The following is a 19668-nucleotide window of genomic DNA, read 5'->3' as shown; positions in this document are numbered from 1 at the left end:
GTGAATTCCAGCAGTGGGCTACATATCCTTTGGTACCCTGTTGTATAATACCATGTACAGCTTGTATTCATGCCACAAGCCTGTAATTTGAAGCATTTGTTTATTTTCAATGTCGTCCTCAAAGCTGGATGAAAAGACTTTCTGCCCTCTGTATGGTATTTAGGAAAAAAAAGTTAGCATTGTTTAAAAATAGCTTGTTAATAATCTCTACAAATTGCCCAAATGGAATAACAAGATGGCTATCCATAGACTTCAGAGGGGTTTGTTCCTACATTTTGGGTTTGCTGAATTTTGAGCAAGATTAATGAAACCGCTCATGAATTGAACCAAGGCCAGTTCAATCACCCCTAGTCCTCAGTTGTTATGAAGGTTTTTTTTACTCAGGGTGAATGCAAAAAAAAAAAAGAAAAAGATAACTGTTTCGGAATTTTGCGTCTGTATACAAATATATATTTGTTTTATAGGAATGTGATCACCTTATTGTAGAACTGTAACCAGCCTTTGTATAGCTTATTTACTGCTTGATAAGAATATCTATATACTGCATATTTGAATGCCTATTCAAATATTTTTGCAACATTTTTTAAACCCACCGCAGTGGAGAGTGGCAATTCTGTTCTAAGCTCAGGAGCAGTGCAGCATCATTGTCACACTGTCACAGGAAGCTGCATTTGGCAAACTTCACTGGTAGGATAAGCTTTGCATGGTGACCAAGGGCTCGTTCACACTTGGCTGTTTTACCAACGCTTGCCAAACGCCCCTATAGCGTTTGGCAAGCGTTGGTCCGGCGTTTGCGGAGCGTTTTTTTAACGCTTGGCAAACGCCAGATGTGCGGTTTAGCAGCGGTTGCTAGGCGTTCGCCAAGTGTTAAAAACGCCCCACAAATGCCTATAATGCAGTTTGAATGGTGTTACTGCTCTGCAAATGCCCGGCGTTTGCAGAGCGGCACCATAGACTAGAATAGGAGGCTTCAACGCCTCCTGACTCGACCAGAGGCGTCCGTTTTGCCGCAACGCAACGCAAATGCTCCCGTTAAAACAGCACCATGCTGTACTGTGCAGAATTGGCAGAGGCGTTTGGGAAGCGGTAAAAACGCTTCCCAAACGCCTCTCTGCTGCCTGCACACCAGGCTAGTGTGAACGTAGCCCAAGGTGCATATGCTAATGAAATTCCACTCTTAATTTTTATTATTGTAAGAACGTTTGTTGGATGTTTTAATTGTTAGTGGCGTGAAACTGACTTTCATTTTCCACAGCAGTGATGAGAAAATTTGAAGGAAGACGATAGAAAAATCTTTCGTGAACAAATTAATTTCTAACAGTATACTTAGTTTCTGTTCAGAAAAGTCCATTCATTCCACAATCAAATATTAGAAGCAAAAAAAGTTGGAGTGCTTTTGATTGACATTGTCAAGTCATCAGATGTACTGATAATTTTCGTATGAATTTCTGCAGGGATTTATGCTTGAAAATCTTCTAGTGTATAGCCAGCTTAGGAGAATACTGTAATTGCAGATACACTTAACTGCTGTAGCACATATTATATATATATATACAGTTGCAAGAAAAAGTATGTGAACCCCTTGGGATTACATGGAGTTTTGCATGAATTGGGCATAAAATGTGCTCTGAACGTCATCTAAGTCACAACAATAGAAGAACACAGTCTGCTGAACATAACACTACACAAACATTAGATGTTGCCATGGTTTAGTTGCACATAACATGTAAACATTCACAGTGCAGGGAGGAAAAAGTATGTGAGGCCCTAGCTTAATGACTTCTCCCAGAGCTAATTGGAGCCAGGAGTGAGCCAACCTTGACTCCAATCAGTGTGATGATATTGGATGTGTTCCCGACAGCTGTCCTGCCCTTACAAAACACACACCTGTTTTGGGTTTACTAGTTTCAAGAAGCACTGTCTGATGTGAACCATGCCTCGCAGAAAAGAGCTCTCAGAAGACCTACGATCAAGAATTGTTGACTTGCATGAAGCTGGAAAGGGTTACAAAAGTATCTCCAAAAGCCTTGATGTTCATGTGTCCTCGTAAAGACAGACTGTCTACAAATGGAGAAATTTCAGCACTGTTGCTACTCTCCCGAGGTGTGGTCGTCCTGTAAAAATGACTGCAAGAGCACAGCGCAGAATGCTGCATGAGGTAAAGAAGAATCCCAGAGTGTCAGCTAAAGACCTACAGAAATCCTGGCACATGCTAACATTTTTGTTGACACATCTACAATAAGGAAAACATTAAACAAGAATGGAGTACATGGGAGGACACCACGGAGGAAGCCATCGCTGTCCAAAAAGAATATTGCAGCACATTTGAAGTTTGCAAAAGAGCACCTGGATGTTCCACAGCACTACTGGCAAAATATACTGTGGACAGATGAAACCAAGATTGAGTTGTTTGGGAAGAACACACAACTCTATGTGTGGAGAAAAAAAGGCACAGCACACCAACATCAAAACCTCATCCCCACTGTAAAACATGGCGGAGGGAGCATCATGGTTTGGGGCTGCTTTGCTGCCTCAGGGCCTGGACGGATTGTTGTCATTGATGGGAAAATGAATTCCAGAGTTTATCAAGACATTTTGCAGGAAAACGTACGACCATCTGTCCGCCAACTGAAGCTCCGCAGAGGATGGGTGATGCAACAGGACAATGACCCAAAGCATACAAGTAATTCAACAAAACAATGGCTGCAACAGCACAGAATACGCCTTCTGGAGTGGCCCAGTCAGAGTCCTGACCTCAACCCGATTGAAATGCTGTGGCATGACCTTAAGAGAGCGATTCACACCAGACATCCCAAGAATATTGCTACACTGAAACAGTTTTGTGAAAAGGAGTGGTCCAAAATTACTCCAGATCGTTGTGCAGGTCTGATCTGCAACTACAGGAAATGTTTGGTTGAGGTTATTGCTGCCAAAGGAGGATCAACCAGTTATTAAGTCCAAAGGTTCACATACTTTTTCCTCCCTGCACTGTGAATGTTTACATGTTATGTGCAATTAAACCATGGCAACATCTAATGTTTGTGTAGTATTATGTTCAGCAGACTGTGTTCTTCTATTGTTGTGACTTAGATGACGTTCAGAGCACATTTTATGCGCAATTCATGCAAAACTCCACGTAATCCCAAGGGGTTCACATACTTTTTCTTGCAACTGTATATATATATATAATTTTTTTTTTTTTTATTGGGATGTTATAGTTCTACTTGAATTAAACTGTGAGCTGACTTTACAGTTTATACTTAATTGAACTGCAAATGTGCAGTAATGGAAAACCAGGCAAGAGAAATGACAAGGAAGTGAGGAAAAGTTTCCGGATTGTGTCTCCCAAGTTTTCAGCATATTATAAAATAGCCCTTTGTTAGTCCACAGTACAATGCACTGCTCCAGGTTTGTTCATAGTTTCTGACTGAGGAGTACTAATAGAAGCATATGAATAACTGCACACCACTCTCTGTAAAAAGCCAACAACTTCTTTATTGTACAATTCAACATCACAGCAATATGAGAGAAAAGAGCCCACTAAAAGTTCAGGCACACAAACTAAGCGCCTTTGTGCTTGAAACTCATTAGAAGGACCTTTTATCTCATTGCTGTGATATTGTCTCAATTTGTAAAATAAAGAAGAAGTTGGCTTTTTAATGACAGCAGTGTGCAGTCAACCATTTGCTTCTATTAGTATCTTTGTTAATGCTGGTGGTGCTGTCTTAAACATCTTTAGCTGGGACATGGATACAAATAGATGTCCTGAAGTTGTTGTAAGACTGTCCTTGAAATACAACCTTCTTGCATTGTACCACTTTGAAGGGCTAAAGTGCACCTGTAATCTTCTAAAACATTTCAAAAGTGATCTCTATCAGAACCACTCACTAAAACAATCTTATCACACCTTTGGGTTTTAAATTGTAGCTCTTGACTTTTATTTACTAGCATTTGATGTAAACATAACAGTTGATTTAGCCAGTGTTTCTAAGAACATTTTTTTTCCCCCCACAGACAGTCAAGCACATGTGGCCCTATATCTGTCAGTTCATAGACAAGCTGTTCAGAGAGACCATAGAGCCTGCAGTTAGAGGTGCAAATGCCCATCTGAGTACCTTTAGCTTTACTAAAATTGATATGGGCTCTCAGGTAAGTGGCTTGGTGAAGATGTATTCTGTTACTTCTGTACATATAACCTATCATTGCTACTTCTAATATATGGGACCTACAACTTTGTGCAATTTAAAAATCATATTTTTTTTGGCTGGAAAAGTAAACTGCCCATCTGCTTCTTATTAAACTAAAAGCACAAAGTTCTTCTAGTATTGCTATTTAAAGTGCTTTGTTTCCCTTCTGTGGTTCCCTTCTGTAACTGGAGATATGCAGTGTTCACTGGTGCAGTGATGAGGCCTGGGGTGGCAGACGTTACATTCACTACACTATATACCTTGGTATTGTCAACACGCAGTCTCCCATATCATTAACTCAGAGGACAAAAACTTTCATTGAAATATATTCCCTACATTCAGTGTGTGTGTGTGTGTGTGTGTGTGTGTGTGTGTGTGTGTGTGTGTGTGTGTGTGTGTCTTTTTTTTTTTTTTTTGTTCTTGGAACTTTGCAATATCTGCTGTCACATGGATCATACAGTGAAACCTTACATGTGTCTCTTGTATAACTTTGTTGGAATGTTAAGTTGGCCATACACATATATTTTTTTTTTAGCATGGATGCTGAACGATAATCTAACCTATTCCTCCAACCATACTAAACTGTGTGGTTGGACAAACCTGCAGCTATTGTATTCTGACAGCAAAATACAAAGGCAATGCCTGCATCTGATCTGATTGGGCACTGCTCAGCTGATAGTCTTTCGCCCGGCTCCTTTGATTTCTTTTTTTTTTTCAAATGAGCTACAGCATCATCACTGTTTTGCAGTGCCTTTGCATAGGCCAGAGCTGTGGTGGGGAGGGACCCAGCAGTCATTTCCACTACAGGCTGCCTGTAGATAACTTTGTGGGGATACAAGTCCAATCACCCTCCAAAATGAGCTTGCGGCACTGTCCAGTCTTTGACAGGAAATTCTTGGACGGAGACAAATGCAGGCGATTTCATGCTGGATTACTGCATAGATCTGGAAGGAATATATAACAGACCCCAAGACTGAAGTTGAAATACGCATCGTTCTTGTAGCTGGACAATTTATTTTTGCTATACCTGTATTTCAGTTTTAAAGGAGGATTCCTGACAATGGTGATTATACTCTACATACCCCATTTGAGCACTTGAAATAAAAAAATCACATATTTTTCACCACTGTGTACTTCCTCCTGCACAGTCTAAAAAGAAATGCCAACTTTTCTTTTTGATGACATCACATTTTGACTGACCTGCTATTATTCTTGGCTTGACTTTTGGAAGACCACATTGAATTAAAATTAACTTTTTTCCAATAGCAATAAGGAAACTGCTACTGTGTACTTGTTTTGGAAAGATCTCTATCTAGGGCTTCAAATCATAACATTGCTTTATCACTTATTAACCTCTTCACGCCGGCCGCACACAAATGTGTGGCCTCCCGGCATCTGGGCCTAGATGCCGAGCGGCCGCACATTTGCGTTCTAATAAAAAAAAAAAAAAACGTGCTGAGAGTGCGTGCTCCCAGCACACATGTCCGGTACTCATGGAAAGGTCCCGGTCTCCTTTCGATCGGGACTTCTCCCGATCCTGTGACCGCCTTGACGACGCATCACGGCGGTCACATGATCCCTAAACCCCGCCCGTCCCGGCTTCTGAAACTCTTAAAGGGCCGGGAGGCGCCGGCGTGAAGGGCTTAAGTCACTTACTTGGAACAAGTATGTCAGCTGACTGATTGCTTATTTTGGGTCAAAAACTCCCATTAATGCACGCCATACATGGGTTGAATTCCGAACGAATTTCCTTTTGAAAATCAGAAATTTTGTACATTTTGTAATCCGATGGTGCCACCATTGATTTAGAAATTTGACCAACTAAGCCTTGAATTTCACCTCATGATGGTATAGAAAAGAATTTTCAGGGCTGGGAATCTTCTTTTCTTTCCAGGTCACAACATGCTCATTTTTCTTTCGATTTATATTTCTTGCATGATTCTCCCATAATTGATTAGAAATTCCTTAGTTTTTAAAAAAATTTCCAACATGTCCGATCACTTACATTAGATAGCCATACGAAAATCAGCCATTGCTGTGTACCACTAATGGTGGGAAATTCAAATGAAAATTCTTAGTTACTATTTTCGAGAGAAAATTCCTTTTGGAATTTAACCTATGTATGGCCGGCTTAAGTGTCCTTTTCAGAGAATGGTTTTCCTGTGCTTAGCAGTTTATGGGCCAATATACAAGTCCTCCTCTACAGCTGGAACTCTCCATGTACACCTCTAGTTGTTCGGATGGACTCACTTGTCCTTTATGGTCTCTGCAGTAACATAGAAAATCTTACTGTTAAGCAGTGTGTTGAGAAAGTGTGACATCCTAATGTAATTTCATATTTTGAAGAATCTCAGTTTACCTCTCTGTATAGCAGATCTCTTATGTATTTGGCACAAAAGTTACTTAGCAATGGAAAGATGCAAACATGTGCAGTTTTTGGTCTGATGAACTGCATTACAGCACTGACCTGTGGGTTAAATGTGTTTCTATACTCCAATAAATGTGGTGGAATAGACCAGTGTTTCTCAACCTTTTTTCAAGGCAAGGCACCCTTTAAAATTATGGACAGTCCCGAGGCACCCATTAAAATCATGGACAGTCTTGAGGCAACTCATTCTAAACTGGGGTGCCTCAAGACTCTCAGTAATTTTGTTTAAAATTTTATATAAGGCAGCAACATCCACACATGTATGACATCCAACGTTAGAGGTGATTTATTTTTCCAAAGCAAATACAATTTTGCACACTGGTACCGACTAGTATTCCAGTGTTTCTTTTCTCCCTCAGTTTTTCTCCATCACTGAGCTAATGTGACCCCTGCATTGATGGAGAGGGGCAGGGGAGGGTCAAACTAGGATGCTGTGCAGGCAACTGACATCCTCCTTATCATCTAATGATGTTATTGGTTGTCAGGATGCCGGTGACTAGAAGGTGCAAAATGAAAACCTGTGACTTTGTATAACTAAAAGGCAGGCTTGTTCCACCCGCTGGCTTGTATACAAGTTTTTTGGGCAATTTTTAGACATTTTGCCAAGGCACCCCTGAAGAAACCTCAAGGCACCCCAGGGTGCCTGGGCACCCTGGTTGAGAGAGGCTGGCATAGACCATTGTCCATGCATTGATTCATGTTAGAATCTCGCTCATGTTACCCTTCTAAAATAACTGCAACAAAATCTGATGAAACCTTAAGCCCTGGTTCACACTGATGCAGTGCTGCAGATCACATGTGATTAACATAGGAACAGAACCGCATTCCTGCGCAAATCACATGCGATGTCTGTGTGATTTGAGCATCGCATCCACACCAAAAAGATTCAGGACCCTTTTTTTTCCCTCACCTGATTCGCATCGCATGGGTGTTCACACCCATACGATGCAAATTCTGGTAATCGCACTGCGTTTTGCAATCTTTTTCGGGGTGTCAATTTAACATTGACACCCGTACTAGATCTCATGGATGCCGTGCGATTGCAATGCGGTGCAGGAAATGCACAGGATTCGCTGCGTTTCCCGCACTACATTAGTGTGAACCAGGGCTAAATGTATATTCTAGACAACTATGATTTATGTGAAAAATTTAATCTAAACTTTCTCCTTTTTCCTCCCTCTGATTTTCTCACAGCCATTAAGAGTGAATGGGGTTAAAGTGTATACAGAAAATGTAGACAAGAGACAGATCATCTTGGATCTTAAGATAAGGTAAACATTCCTAAAATCTGAATATTTCTCTGATTTGTCTAGATTATGATCTTGAAATATCAGTCACTTTGAATTGGCTTTTCTTAGTTGTGGTGATTTGATTGTGCGGCTGTTGAAGTCAGAACTGAAATGATGGCTAGCCATTAAACATCGTTATACAGTAGTGTCTACACAGATGTAATAGTTTTGTAATTCCTTCTTTTTCTTTAGTGGCAGCTTTTATGGACACGTTCTGTCTGCATTACCTAATGTGATAATGGAAGAAAATGGCGTACAGGAAATAATGAATAATTTCTGACTTTGTTAAAACATGTCACTTGACCATCTTATAATTAGATAAAACGTCACAATAGTCGTCTTCTGTTGAATTAAATATAGGAGCTTGTCAGCTTTACTGTTTGTAATTTTCACATCTTTGATGATTATTTTTACAGCTAGTTTATCTAAAGCACAGACAACAAAACAACATACAACAGTATTTCCATTCAGTACATATTTGAAAGATATCTTGTGTTTTTATGACCTTTAAAGTGGTTCCCCAGTCTTTCCCCAAAAAATTAAAAGGCAGCAGCTACAAAGACTGTAGCTGCTGACTTTTAATATAAGCACATTTGCTTGTCCAGGGATCCTGCAACGTCCCCATGGCTCTTCAACCTGTTTCGAGGCCAGGAGTCGGCATCTTAACTAAGGAAAACCAGCTGTGAAGCCTTGCGGCTTCACATCTGGTTTTCCACTGTGCATGCATGAGCCACGCTGCGCTTTGTGAGTGGTCTTGCAATCTTCTGGGACCTATCATATGTCCCAGAAGGCTGTGGGCCAAGAATTGGCCAAAAAGTGCAGATTCTTAAATTGGAAAGGGGTGGGGGGGGGAATGTAAACAAACGGAACTTCCCATTTTGGGTGAAGTTCTGCTTTAATAATCTGCCATAATTGGGACATCAGCACCTGCAATGTGTGTTTACTAACAAAGACACCTTCTTTTCCTTCAGTTTATAACATTGTGACCCAGTGCTCCTGTCACCACTGGCAAGAGCTATTGCACTAAACTACAAAACTGTTCATAGTCAGTTAGAAGTTCGTGTAGCATTTCTGTTGGACTGAAGGGCCCACAAGGCACCACATCCCTTTTATAGAATATACACTGTAAAATTACCAAACTTCAGATTGGATCTTTCAGGTGGCTTTTTATTGCATAAAAAAAAATATATATAAAACCATCTAATAGTCAGAAATATTTGGCTCAGTACAGCATGACATACAGCATAAAGTTTATCATTCCTAGGTGATACCCCTGTAGCCACCCTAAGTGCCTGCTTAGTCTCAGATAACTGTATCTCAAACATTTATAACAAACACCCTTGACAAAGGTAGCATGTGGTATATCTTTTAGAAAGAGCGGATTCATGCAGAAGACAGAAGTGACTTAACGCTACACTTTTCTCAGATCTAATGATCAGCTTTTTCAGGAGGTCATGTATCAAGAGACTGAGCATGCATCCAATAATGCTATGAGCCAACAGGGCAAATGTCCTTTAAGTGAAAGACTGCAGGAAAGATGTGTGGCTTGAGAGGCCCCAGTAGGTGGCACTATTCCAGTCATCTGCTGTATACTCAATAGGTTAATATCTTACAAGAGGGCAATCCAGGGGGGTCATCATACCATTCAAAAAGGTGAGCCAATATCTGCTAATGTCATCCTCCAGTCTACTTAAGAAGTGCATTTAAAAACTCCCATTTGTATCTAGGCCATCCTTTACCATTTGTATCTAGGCCATCCTTTACCATTTGTATCTAGGCCACCCTTTACCGATAGATACAGAGTTCTCAGAAGCGCAGTAAGCACAGTTTGGGTTTGATATAATAAAGTAATAGATGCTCTTTACTAGGCAAAATAAACATTCACTGAGTAAATAAGATGACGTTCCTTTCACTTCAACTACGTGCTAGCAAATATGCGGATTTATTTCCCTAGCACGATTAGGTATTCAAAGTAAACACAGCTTAATTTTATATACATTCGCTTTGTTAAGCAACAGGCTCTTCTCCTTTGTGTCCGAGCTTTAAAGCTGAACTCCAGGCAAAGTACCAAAATCTATTTTGTATTTTTACTTACAGCTGGTAAATGTACTGAATGTGTTAAAGCAGTGTTAAACTCCCAGCAAAAAAATTAAAAAAATGGACTCCCCTGCAGTGTTATGCCATAATGTGCTAGTATGCACTGCATACTAGCACATTATGACAAACTTATCTGTCAAATGGAGCCCTCCAGCTCTGCGCTGTCATTGCTCCCACTGGCCCTGGGCACTTCTATCTTCTCTGTCTTCCTTCTGGGTTCGATCTCTTCAGCCACTTTGATGTCATGTGCACGGGAGTCACATGACTATGGCACATATTGGGTGCCGTAAATGTGGTCTGATCTGCACAAGTACGGCTCCAATCACATTACTGTTGACAGGCAGAGGGAGGCATTTATGACAGAAGGGACCACTAGGGCTTCTACTATAAAACCCTACCAGTCAACGTTTTTCCATATTTGAGTTCAGTACCACTTTAATGGTAAATTCTAATAATATTGAGTTAATTTTCTTTCTTTTTTTTTTTAACAAACATATACATGTATTACAGTGTTATTTTTGAGCACTATAAATAACCTGAAGAAACAGCACTGAAAAGGCTAATTGCTTATTGTCACAATTTGTCTGATTTGAAACATTCATTTTAGCCATCTTAGTTTAGTGTTCATGGGTCATTAAGCTGTGTTTAAAAAAAAAAAAAAATTTGAAATGAACATTTTTCAAACAAGAATTCCAGGTATGGGTGTTTTATGCATAGTTACATTGATCCAGCTTGTATCAATATAATGTATGCATATACCATACATGTATTTTTTGAATGGGACCTGTGCCCAGTGCCCATCTTCCTGTGTTCAGAATTCAGAAGGCCAGTTGCCCAGCACAGGACCCACTGGAGTAGGGGGTGCCTAAATCAGTTATTTCCAGCTACCAGGAGCATCGGCCAGGTATGGAATATGCATAGTTTCATTGGTCCAAGCTGGACTAATGTAACAATGTACAAAATACCCATACCTGGAATTCATCTGTAAAAGAAATTATATTTTTAGTCCTGACCTTAATAAAAATTAAGTATGAGCTAACTGTTTGGCCAGTGACATTGTCCAGATGTAGCAATGTGGCCATATTAGGTCAATGATGCCCCTTTTATTACATGTAGCTGTAGCGTGGGGAATTCCACAGCTGCAGCTAGTTGGGATGGTGGCCTGTTGTCACTTGACAGATTCCTGCTCGTGCAGGCTGAACTTGGATTGACCTGAACCTTGGCTCATTCCTCAAAGTAGATGTGCTCTGTGTCTGAGTACCACAAACCAAAAATGCTGTATAATTCATTGTTAATATTCAAAGCAAACTCGCCCATCCATCTATGTCTCCATGCTTTGTTTTGCTTAGAATTCATTTTGAAAAACACTCCCTGGTATTTTTGCCACTGGCCATCTTGAGTAAGGGCAGATGATTCATGTAACATTTACTTCCTGAAGTCCATCTTCCCTTGGCTCAAGCATTGGCTGAGCTGAGAACCCTCCCTCTCGTCCTAAAGACTCCTGGGATTTATGACCTGATTTGCCTAGGCAAGGAAACTAGACAGTAACTGAAGAAATGTAAAAAAAAGTAGTTTAAAACAAGTAAATATGATACACTTTCCTATCTATTTACTGACACTATAAACATGGACAATTTTTAATCCTTATGCTGCTTAAGAAAGTGACGTTCCGCTTTAAAGAGACACTGGACTTAATATATTAGGCTACTGAGGGTGTATGTGTCAGCTCTTCCCCATGTCTGACCTTAGCACAGCTTTTTATATTTTGTAAGTGATGTTGGTAATATAAATTCAGCATGTAAGTTCAAAGGAGAACATATTTAATACTGAAGCAGATCAGCATCTTGTTATTTACATGTATAACCATAATTACAAGGAGTAATACAACTGGAATCACTACAGAAAATAAAATGTTTTAGCTTTTTTTTTTTTTCTTTTTTTTTTTTTTCTAGCAGGAGTAAAATGTATACCAACATTCAGTGACCATTCAGTGTAGCAGCTAATTGATGTTGCATGTGAGTAATTAAGTTACGCTAAAATCAGCTGAGCCAGTATGAATCTGTTCTTTGTTTCTCAGTTTTGTAGGAAACACGGAGATTGATTTGGAAATAAAGAGATATTTCTGCCGAGCTGGAGTAAAGAGTATCCAGGTAAATATTCAGCTGGAGCCGTGCAGAATTCATTGAGCTGATATTTTATAGAGTTGCAGGGTGAAGACATGTTTAATTGAGATAGCTTGGAGGATGAAGTCATCCAAAGCTTATATTTCAATTAGTTTGGACACCAGAAGACTTAAGTACCCATTGGAGTCACTCTCTCTGCCCCCCCACGTGACATCCTATTTTTCCTGCCTCTAATTAGTAAACAAATCATCCTTTGAAACTTCCTCATCTTTTGTATTCATGTGTATCTTAATGTAGGCCTACATTGCTCTGGACCGAACTATTGCCTGGTATACAGGGGCCGAAAATTGGAACTGGCCCACTTTTGGTATGCGTGTACTGCTGTCTGTTCAGCAGAAGTCGGAATAATGACCAGCTTCTGTCAAACGGTCCTGCTGAAAATCTATCCATATAATTATTCCAAAGAATAATCTGCATGTAAACTCGACGTGTTTCGCATTATTTTATTCAAAATTACATGTGAAAAAAATCCGTATGATGGAACCCAGTTGCTATTTGTTACAGAGCACAATATCGACTGGAATAAACATCAAGCAGGGTATTTTCATCCCCTCTGGAGCAGCAACGATACCAAATGGGTAGAAGGCTGCTATTTTCAAAATTTTGCCTTATTCAAACAAAGTATTTCTAACAAACGTATGTCTCAAATACAATGTCCCCCCAAAAAAAAAAAACTGCAGAAATTGGCAGCATACAGATAAATGTTCATCACCAAACATTTAACATCAAGAATCACTACTGTGATGCCTCCTGACCTAGATGATTATGATGTGGCAATATAGATTACAACTGGTACCTTAATTCACTTATAATGGATGATTAGGAAACCTGCTATTGCTGTTCAGGCATATCCATAATCCCCTCATAGTTTTCCTTTTCTGTTTGGTGATAAACATTTACTTGCCCGCTACCAATTTCTGCGGGGGGTTTAGGACGTATTTGAGACCTGCCTTTGTTTTAGATACCTAGTTTGAATAATGCACAATTTTGAAATTGGCAGCCTTCTACCTGTGGTGTCCATGCTGCTCTAGAGAATACACTTGATGTTTATTCCAGGCAATATTGTACTGTGTGACTCCAAATAACTGTAATGTACTCCTGAGGAAGATCATTCGGAATGCGTTGAGTTTACATGTGGATTTTTCTTTGGCATTATTACATGTTTGTGAAGCTAAAGGCAGACATATTTTTAATGACTTTTGCTTTTGTAGAGTCTTAATTTGAATGTTAAGCAAATAAAATTTCTGCTTTTTATATCAGTGTTTTTGCTTTTTTCTATATGTCTCTCAAAAAGTCCATGGCTACTTATCAGTTTTCTGTGTACCCTTTTATGACCCTTTGCTTCGGCATTTCTTGCTTTTTTTTTGCTTTTTTTTTGTGATGACCTGAGATTTTTTCTTCCACAACATTTTTACATATGATACTAATACTATTCATATGTATTACGGCCTAGCTGGTAGAACTGGGAGGATTTGTAATTCATGTAAGAAGAATAGAACTTGACTTGGCTTGTGACTTTTAGTACGGATTACAGGAGCTAAGCCCAGGAGGTGTTGTCAGTAGGCTATGTTGAACCCTAAGGATAGTGTCTTGCAGTGCACATGGGTACTTGTAATTAACTCTCACATGCCATCAGCCTCCTGGCATTCACCAGGTATTGGGAGAAACAAGCCATGAGATTATAGAAAAAGCTACCAATATAAAAAAAAAAAAGCACTTGTAGAGTTTAACTTTATTTTTTTTTTAAATTTTTTTAATAAACTGTAGTAAAATCTTTTACTATTGCAACTGAGCAGCCTTTTCATAGTATATAGCACTGCTTTTTGTATGGACATGTTCAAGCCAGGAAGGACAAATAGTTCTCCGTAATGTTATTTGTTCATTTTTCAGCTTCATGGTACAGTGAGAGTCATTCTGGAGCCGTTGATTGGAGACATCCCAATAATCGGAGCATTGTCCATATTTTTTCTGAAGAAACCGGTGAGTCAGAAGAGGAATGCATTACCTTACCATCCTGCTATTCTCTCCTGTTCCAGAACGACTCCTCCAGACAGGGGATCGCATATCACCGCACCTCCTCCTAGTGGTAGCTGACCTGCACTCTTATATTCTGCACTTAGAGATGCTAATGTCTTCACATATTATTATACAGTTTTTATACATATAAGTATAGGTAGGTAAGCACTGCCTTAATATACCATCAAAAACATAATTGACAAAATAGGTGAATCTACACAACACCATAAGTAGTCCAAAGAGCTTGTGCAAACAGTGCTGTCTCTTAATCTGTGTCCGTGCTATATTCTTCTTAATAAAGTGCCAGTTCACATACTGTGCTCCCTGCCAGTGATCCCCCTCACTTACCGACTTCAATGGACTTTTAAGGCTAAGTAAGAGTCTATTGTGCTCAATTGTAAGACTCTGGTTCTGCTGGAACTTGTAGTCCTTCACCGTATGGATGGTTTTTCACATAGCAGGATAATTCAGCTCAGCACTCACCGGTATGGATACTAATATATACTGAAAGTGCCTGAAAGAAAAGAGCTGCTTGTTAGGTAGCAGGAGCCCAGCCCTGACAGTAACTGGATTAAGAACCAGTCCAGTTGAATGACTACTAGATATACCATGACCTGGAGAAATGTGAACCTTCACAGACATACTGTTGGTGTTTATTTCCCTATGCTTTATATGAGTATCCATACCCTGTGAGCGCAGAGCTGGATTATCCTGTTACATGAAGAATACATCCATAGGGAGGACAACTACAAGTTTGAGCAGAACCAGAGTCTTCTAACTGAGCACAATAGATTCTTTAGTTTTATGAATCCATTGAAGTCGGTGAGTGAGTGGGAGCTCTGGTGGGGAGCACAGCATGTGAATTGGCACTTTAATAAGAAGAATATAGCATGAGCACAGATTAAGAGACTACACTGTTTGTACAAGCTCTTTGGACTTTTTATGGTATTATTGTATCGATTCCCCTATGTTGCCAGTTATGATTTTGATGGTATAAGGCAGTGCTTACCTACTTTTACTTCAGTGATTTGAGGGACAGTACCCTATGTAGTAGCAGCAGTCACTATTTGTTTCATATATGTGGAATTGTTTTTTTTTTTTTTTTTGGGTGTATAGGCACAGGTAAATTGTTTTATTTAAACACACCAGTCACTTGTCCTGAGTGCAGGATATAAGCCGTTTAAAATGTCTTCACTTGACTGCAGTGCCGAAAACAGAAATTCACATGATTTTACTGCAGGAAATAAGCAGAGGAATTTAACAATTACAGCTATTTTAATTCTCTGAATATCAGTACGATGCTGTGTTTTCTCTTACCTGGTAACACGTACTGTATGTTTGCTTAGCTTTCATAATTGCATTTCAACAAAGAGAGAACAAATATTTCTCTCCGATTGATGTTACTACTGTTCTTTGGCCAAAACTGAAATGTACATTTGCTGACAGAATAGCGTTTACATTTCTTTGTCGTTGGGCTGATGTAAGAACAATTTGCTGCCAACAGCATCCAGTTAACACCCGACTGTCATTTCTGCAGTGCAGGTTTTAAAGAAACAAGAAACAAACATATTTCCTATGGAAAACTTTTCATATATCAGACCTCTATATAGATTTTGAGTCTTTGACATGTGTGAGTGTGGACTGATTTATGTTTAATAGTGCCTAAAGGTATTTTCCAATCAAAAATGAAAATCAGGTCTTTCCCCCTGATTTTGTCCCCATCATCAATGTAGTGCAGCAGTTCTTCTGTTAGCTCTGATGATCTGGGAACCCTTTTTGCTTACATATTTGTAATACAGGAGGAGTGTTCCTAAATTCACCTATCAGTCTTTGTGCTAGCGCTCAACGAAATCCTAACCTAACAATGTTCCGGTAATAAGAATGTTCTCATAACCATTAGTCACAATGAGAAATGCCATTGAAGTCTGAAGTGGATTGCTCATCAAACAAGCAGAGAGATTGAAAGGTAATTACCCAGTACAGGATTAAGTCCCATACCTACCATGCATTTGTATTGTCCAGACACAGAGCTGTGTCAGCAGTATTCACCTCTGCAGTGCTTTCTGCTACAAACATTTAAAGGAAACTTCACTTCAAATTAAGATGTCCTTTATGACTACCCCCCTGCATGTTTGCTTTAAATTTCTTTAGCAGGCTATATAACATTGGAAAATTTCCCCTCTATCCCTGTTCTTGCAACAATGCAAAATATTGATTTTCTTTCACTTTCACTCTCGGTGATAATGGTACACAGGACATATAGGGAGGATGAAGCTCCCTAACAGGGCACAGACGGCATTAAAAACCCAGTAGGTGTTCTAGTCCCTCTCCGCTCTATTCAAAGCGAAAGAAAAATGTTTGTCTTTAGTTATACTTTAAAGCATATTGTAGCTTACCAGTCCTTTAAAGAAGAACTCTGGGTAAAAATCTTATCTTCCCATGCAGTGGAGCTATGCCTGCAATGCATGGGTTAACTGCTCGTTTTTGTCTAGGGGATTGCAGAGATACTTGCCTAATCTTGCATATCCCCACTGCATGGGAGTAAAAAAGATTCATGGAGTTGTTTTTTAACCACTTGCCCTCCAGAGGATTTACCTCCCTTCCTGACCAGGCCATTTTTTGTAATTCGGCACTGCGTTACTTTAACGAACAATTGTGCTGTCATGCAACGCTGTACATAAATTAAATTTATGTCTTTTTTTTTCCACTAATAGAGCCTTCTTTCAGTTGTATTTGATCGCCTCTGCGGTTTTTGTGCTATAAACAAAAAAAGAGTGACAATTGTGAAAAAAAACAATATTTTTGATTTTTTGCTATAAAACATATCCAGTAAAAAACAATTTTAAATCAAATTTCATCATAAATTTAGGCCAAAATGTATTCTGCTACATCTCTTTGCTAAAAAAAAAAAAAAAAAATCCTGATACAAGTGAATTATTTGGTTTACATGAAAACTATAACGTTTACAAATGGCGGTATATATACTGTAATTATAATATATATACTAGTAATGGCGACGATCAGCGACTTAGAGGGACGGCAGCGGGCATTCTGACACTGCGGGGGGGGAGGGGGGCACTGCCACTGATATCCCAACGACCTTAATACAGTGATCTGTGTTATTAAAAAGCACTGACACTGTACTAAGGACACTGGGCAGGAAGGGGTTAACATCTGGGGAGATCAAAGGGTTTATTGTGTGCTGTTTTACTCTGTGTGCTGTGTGTGTGTTTTAAGAGGGAAACATACTGCATGTTACTGCTGGCAGGAGAGCGACCTGTGTTTACACACTGGTCTCTCCCCTGTCACTGTTTGTCGGCAATCACTGGGTGCCGGGGGGGAATCTTCTTCCAGGACCCGGTGATCGATATCTGTAGCCGCCAATGGAAATGCAAAGTCACGTGTGTGTGTGTATGTATGTGTTTTTATATATATATATATATATGTATATATATATATGTAAATGTGTATGTGTATATATATATGTATATGTGTATGTGTATATATATATCACATATGTGCTTTTTTTTTCTGTTCTGTTTTACATTTTGTTTCAGCCAATAACATACCTCTATCCCTGGCATAATAAAGCTCACTTGCCCTTCTGTATCCAGATAGCAGAAACAAGATAGGACCATAGAACCCACCCGCTCCTTTTTTTTTTTTTTTTTTTCTTCAATTATTATATTTCATTTTAATAGAAATAGATATTTCAGTTACAATACAAACAGTGCATAAAGAGGTAACCTCTAAAACCACTGTATATGATATGAAGTGCCGTTTTGTTTTTTCACCTATTGTAAGTGCAATATCATATTAAATCTCCTTTGCCTTGGTGATTTTTCACTATTCAGAGTGTTTTGTTTTTTTGTTTTTTTTTTGTTTGTTTTCTTTTTCCTTCCATTATGTTACATAGCATACCAAACTGTGCAGACAGAGTGGTGTAGAGTTCTGGGGGACCTCTGAAATTGAGCTGATTGCCTTGGGAAGTGTAAAGAGCACAATTAGAAGACTCTCAATTGGGGGACATTTCACTCCGTTAAGCCTCCCTCTTGTTGCACTAAGGTGGTGTGCGTTTTGGCTGCATGGAAGTTTTAAAAGGGTTTGGGACTTACATCTGTCCTCCATTCGCTGCAGACAGCGAAAACCACGGACTTTCTCTTCAGGCTCTATATCTGAGACTTTTATGCACAACACTTTTTTTCACATTTGTGTTTCTGATATATTTATATGAAGTCATGTTAATTATGGTATATATGTGCATAACCGCTGTTTTTTTTTTGTGCATTTGGTACATACATCCACATAGAGCCATCATAATTGTGTTTTATGTATGTGTTTAAGTATGTTTGTCAAGTGCCTTAATGAATATTTGGGATTTTTATACGTACATTTTCACACACATACGTTTTTTTTTCACATATTTACTTTTAGACACATGCATTTATATGAGGTCGCTTTAATGATAACTCACTTGTGTTTAAATTTTTGATGGAATTCTTTTTGGTCTTTATTTGCGTTACACTAATATTTTTATTTATGCATTTATTTCACGGGCTGCACTGGTGTATTGAACAATACAAAAAGTGCATAAACAGATAACCAATTGCACAAAATATATGAGTCAGAAGTGACAATAGTTTGTTATATAGACCATATGTTATTCAGTTAGTGACCGCAATCTTTGTAGAAAGGAATTCTAAAAAAACAGCAGAGAGATAGAGAAGGGTTAGAGGAGAAAACGAATTGAGAGGGTAAAAAAATGGAATAGGCTCACAGTTCACATTCGTCAAGTTAATTGAGAGTGGTGGTCCTCAGTTCATCGGTGAAAATTCTGTGATAAATAATTAAAGATCCATGGTTCCCAGACCCGATAAAATTTGGCCATGGAACCCTGAAGTTTGGCTGTTCCTCATAGATCAGTATCCACTGTATTGGAGATTTAAATTCAGTTATTGATAAATTACCAGACAAGCAAGCTTTTGCTATAGTTTCCAAGCGGTTAGTAGATGGGTTATGAGGACATATTGACGCTTGTAGATCCCCCACAAGTTTCTGGTTACGGAAGGTCTTATGAGCCTTCATAGGAAAAGAATATTCTCTTACTTGCCACCATAGGTTGTGGGCGTACTAATGTGACTACAGCTTCAAAAACAAGAGGAGGCACCTTGGGTGTACATGTGCTATTGGAGCAATAACTTGTAATTTGCCATAATTGAAGTTGCACCCTCTCATTTTTGGAACAGAAAGGGCGTGGTTCTGTTGTCCACAGAAATAGCTGAAAACAATGTAGCTGATAACAGTACAGACAGAAAACAAAAGTTTACCAGCAAGATTCCTGACAAGATCAATGGGTTTTTGTTTTTTTTTACACTTTATTTGTGAAAGGGATCTGGGGGTCTGTAAAGTCATTTTATATCTTCTGATGACCTCCTGCATGTGTGGTGCTTGCACTCCTGGCAAGCTGG

The 19668-nt window shown here is 39.1% G+C and overlaps 1 protein-coding gene across 4 annotated transcripts in view; it reads left to right on the top strand.

Annotated features, from left to right (window-relative positions):
• The window catches only part of ESYT2 (extended synaptotagmin 2), a 168833-nt gene that overhangs the window by 83787 nt on the left and 65378 nt on the right, over positions 1-19668 (top strand). For all 4 annotated transcript variants that reach the window (XM_089651707.1, XM_089694252.1, XM_089651793.1 and 1 more), the window contains exons 3-6: positions 4015-4149; positions 7810-7886; positions 12079-12151; positions 14075-14164. In XM_089651707.1, coding sequence (XP_089507833.1) covers positions 4015-4149; positions 7810-7886; positions 12079-12151; positions 14075-14164 — 375 coding nt within the window. The remainder of the gene's footprint in view (positions 1-4014; positions 4150-7809; positions 7887-12078; positions 12152-14074; positions 14165-19668) is intronic.

Source organism: Staurois parvus, unplaced genomic scaffold (genome assembly GCF_062004578.1).
Source record: "Staurois parvus isolate SC_StPar_1 unplaced genomic scaffold, SC_StPar_1.0 ptg000005l, whole genome shotgun sequence".
Classification (NCBI taxonomy): domain Eukaryota; kingdom Metazoa; phylum Chordata; class Amphibia; order Anura; family Ranidae; genus Staurois; species Staurois parvus.
This window is presented reverse-complemented; position numbering and strand designations above follow the sequence as displayed.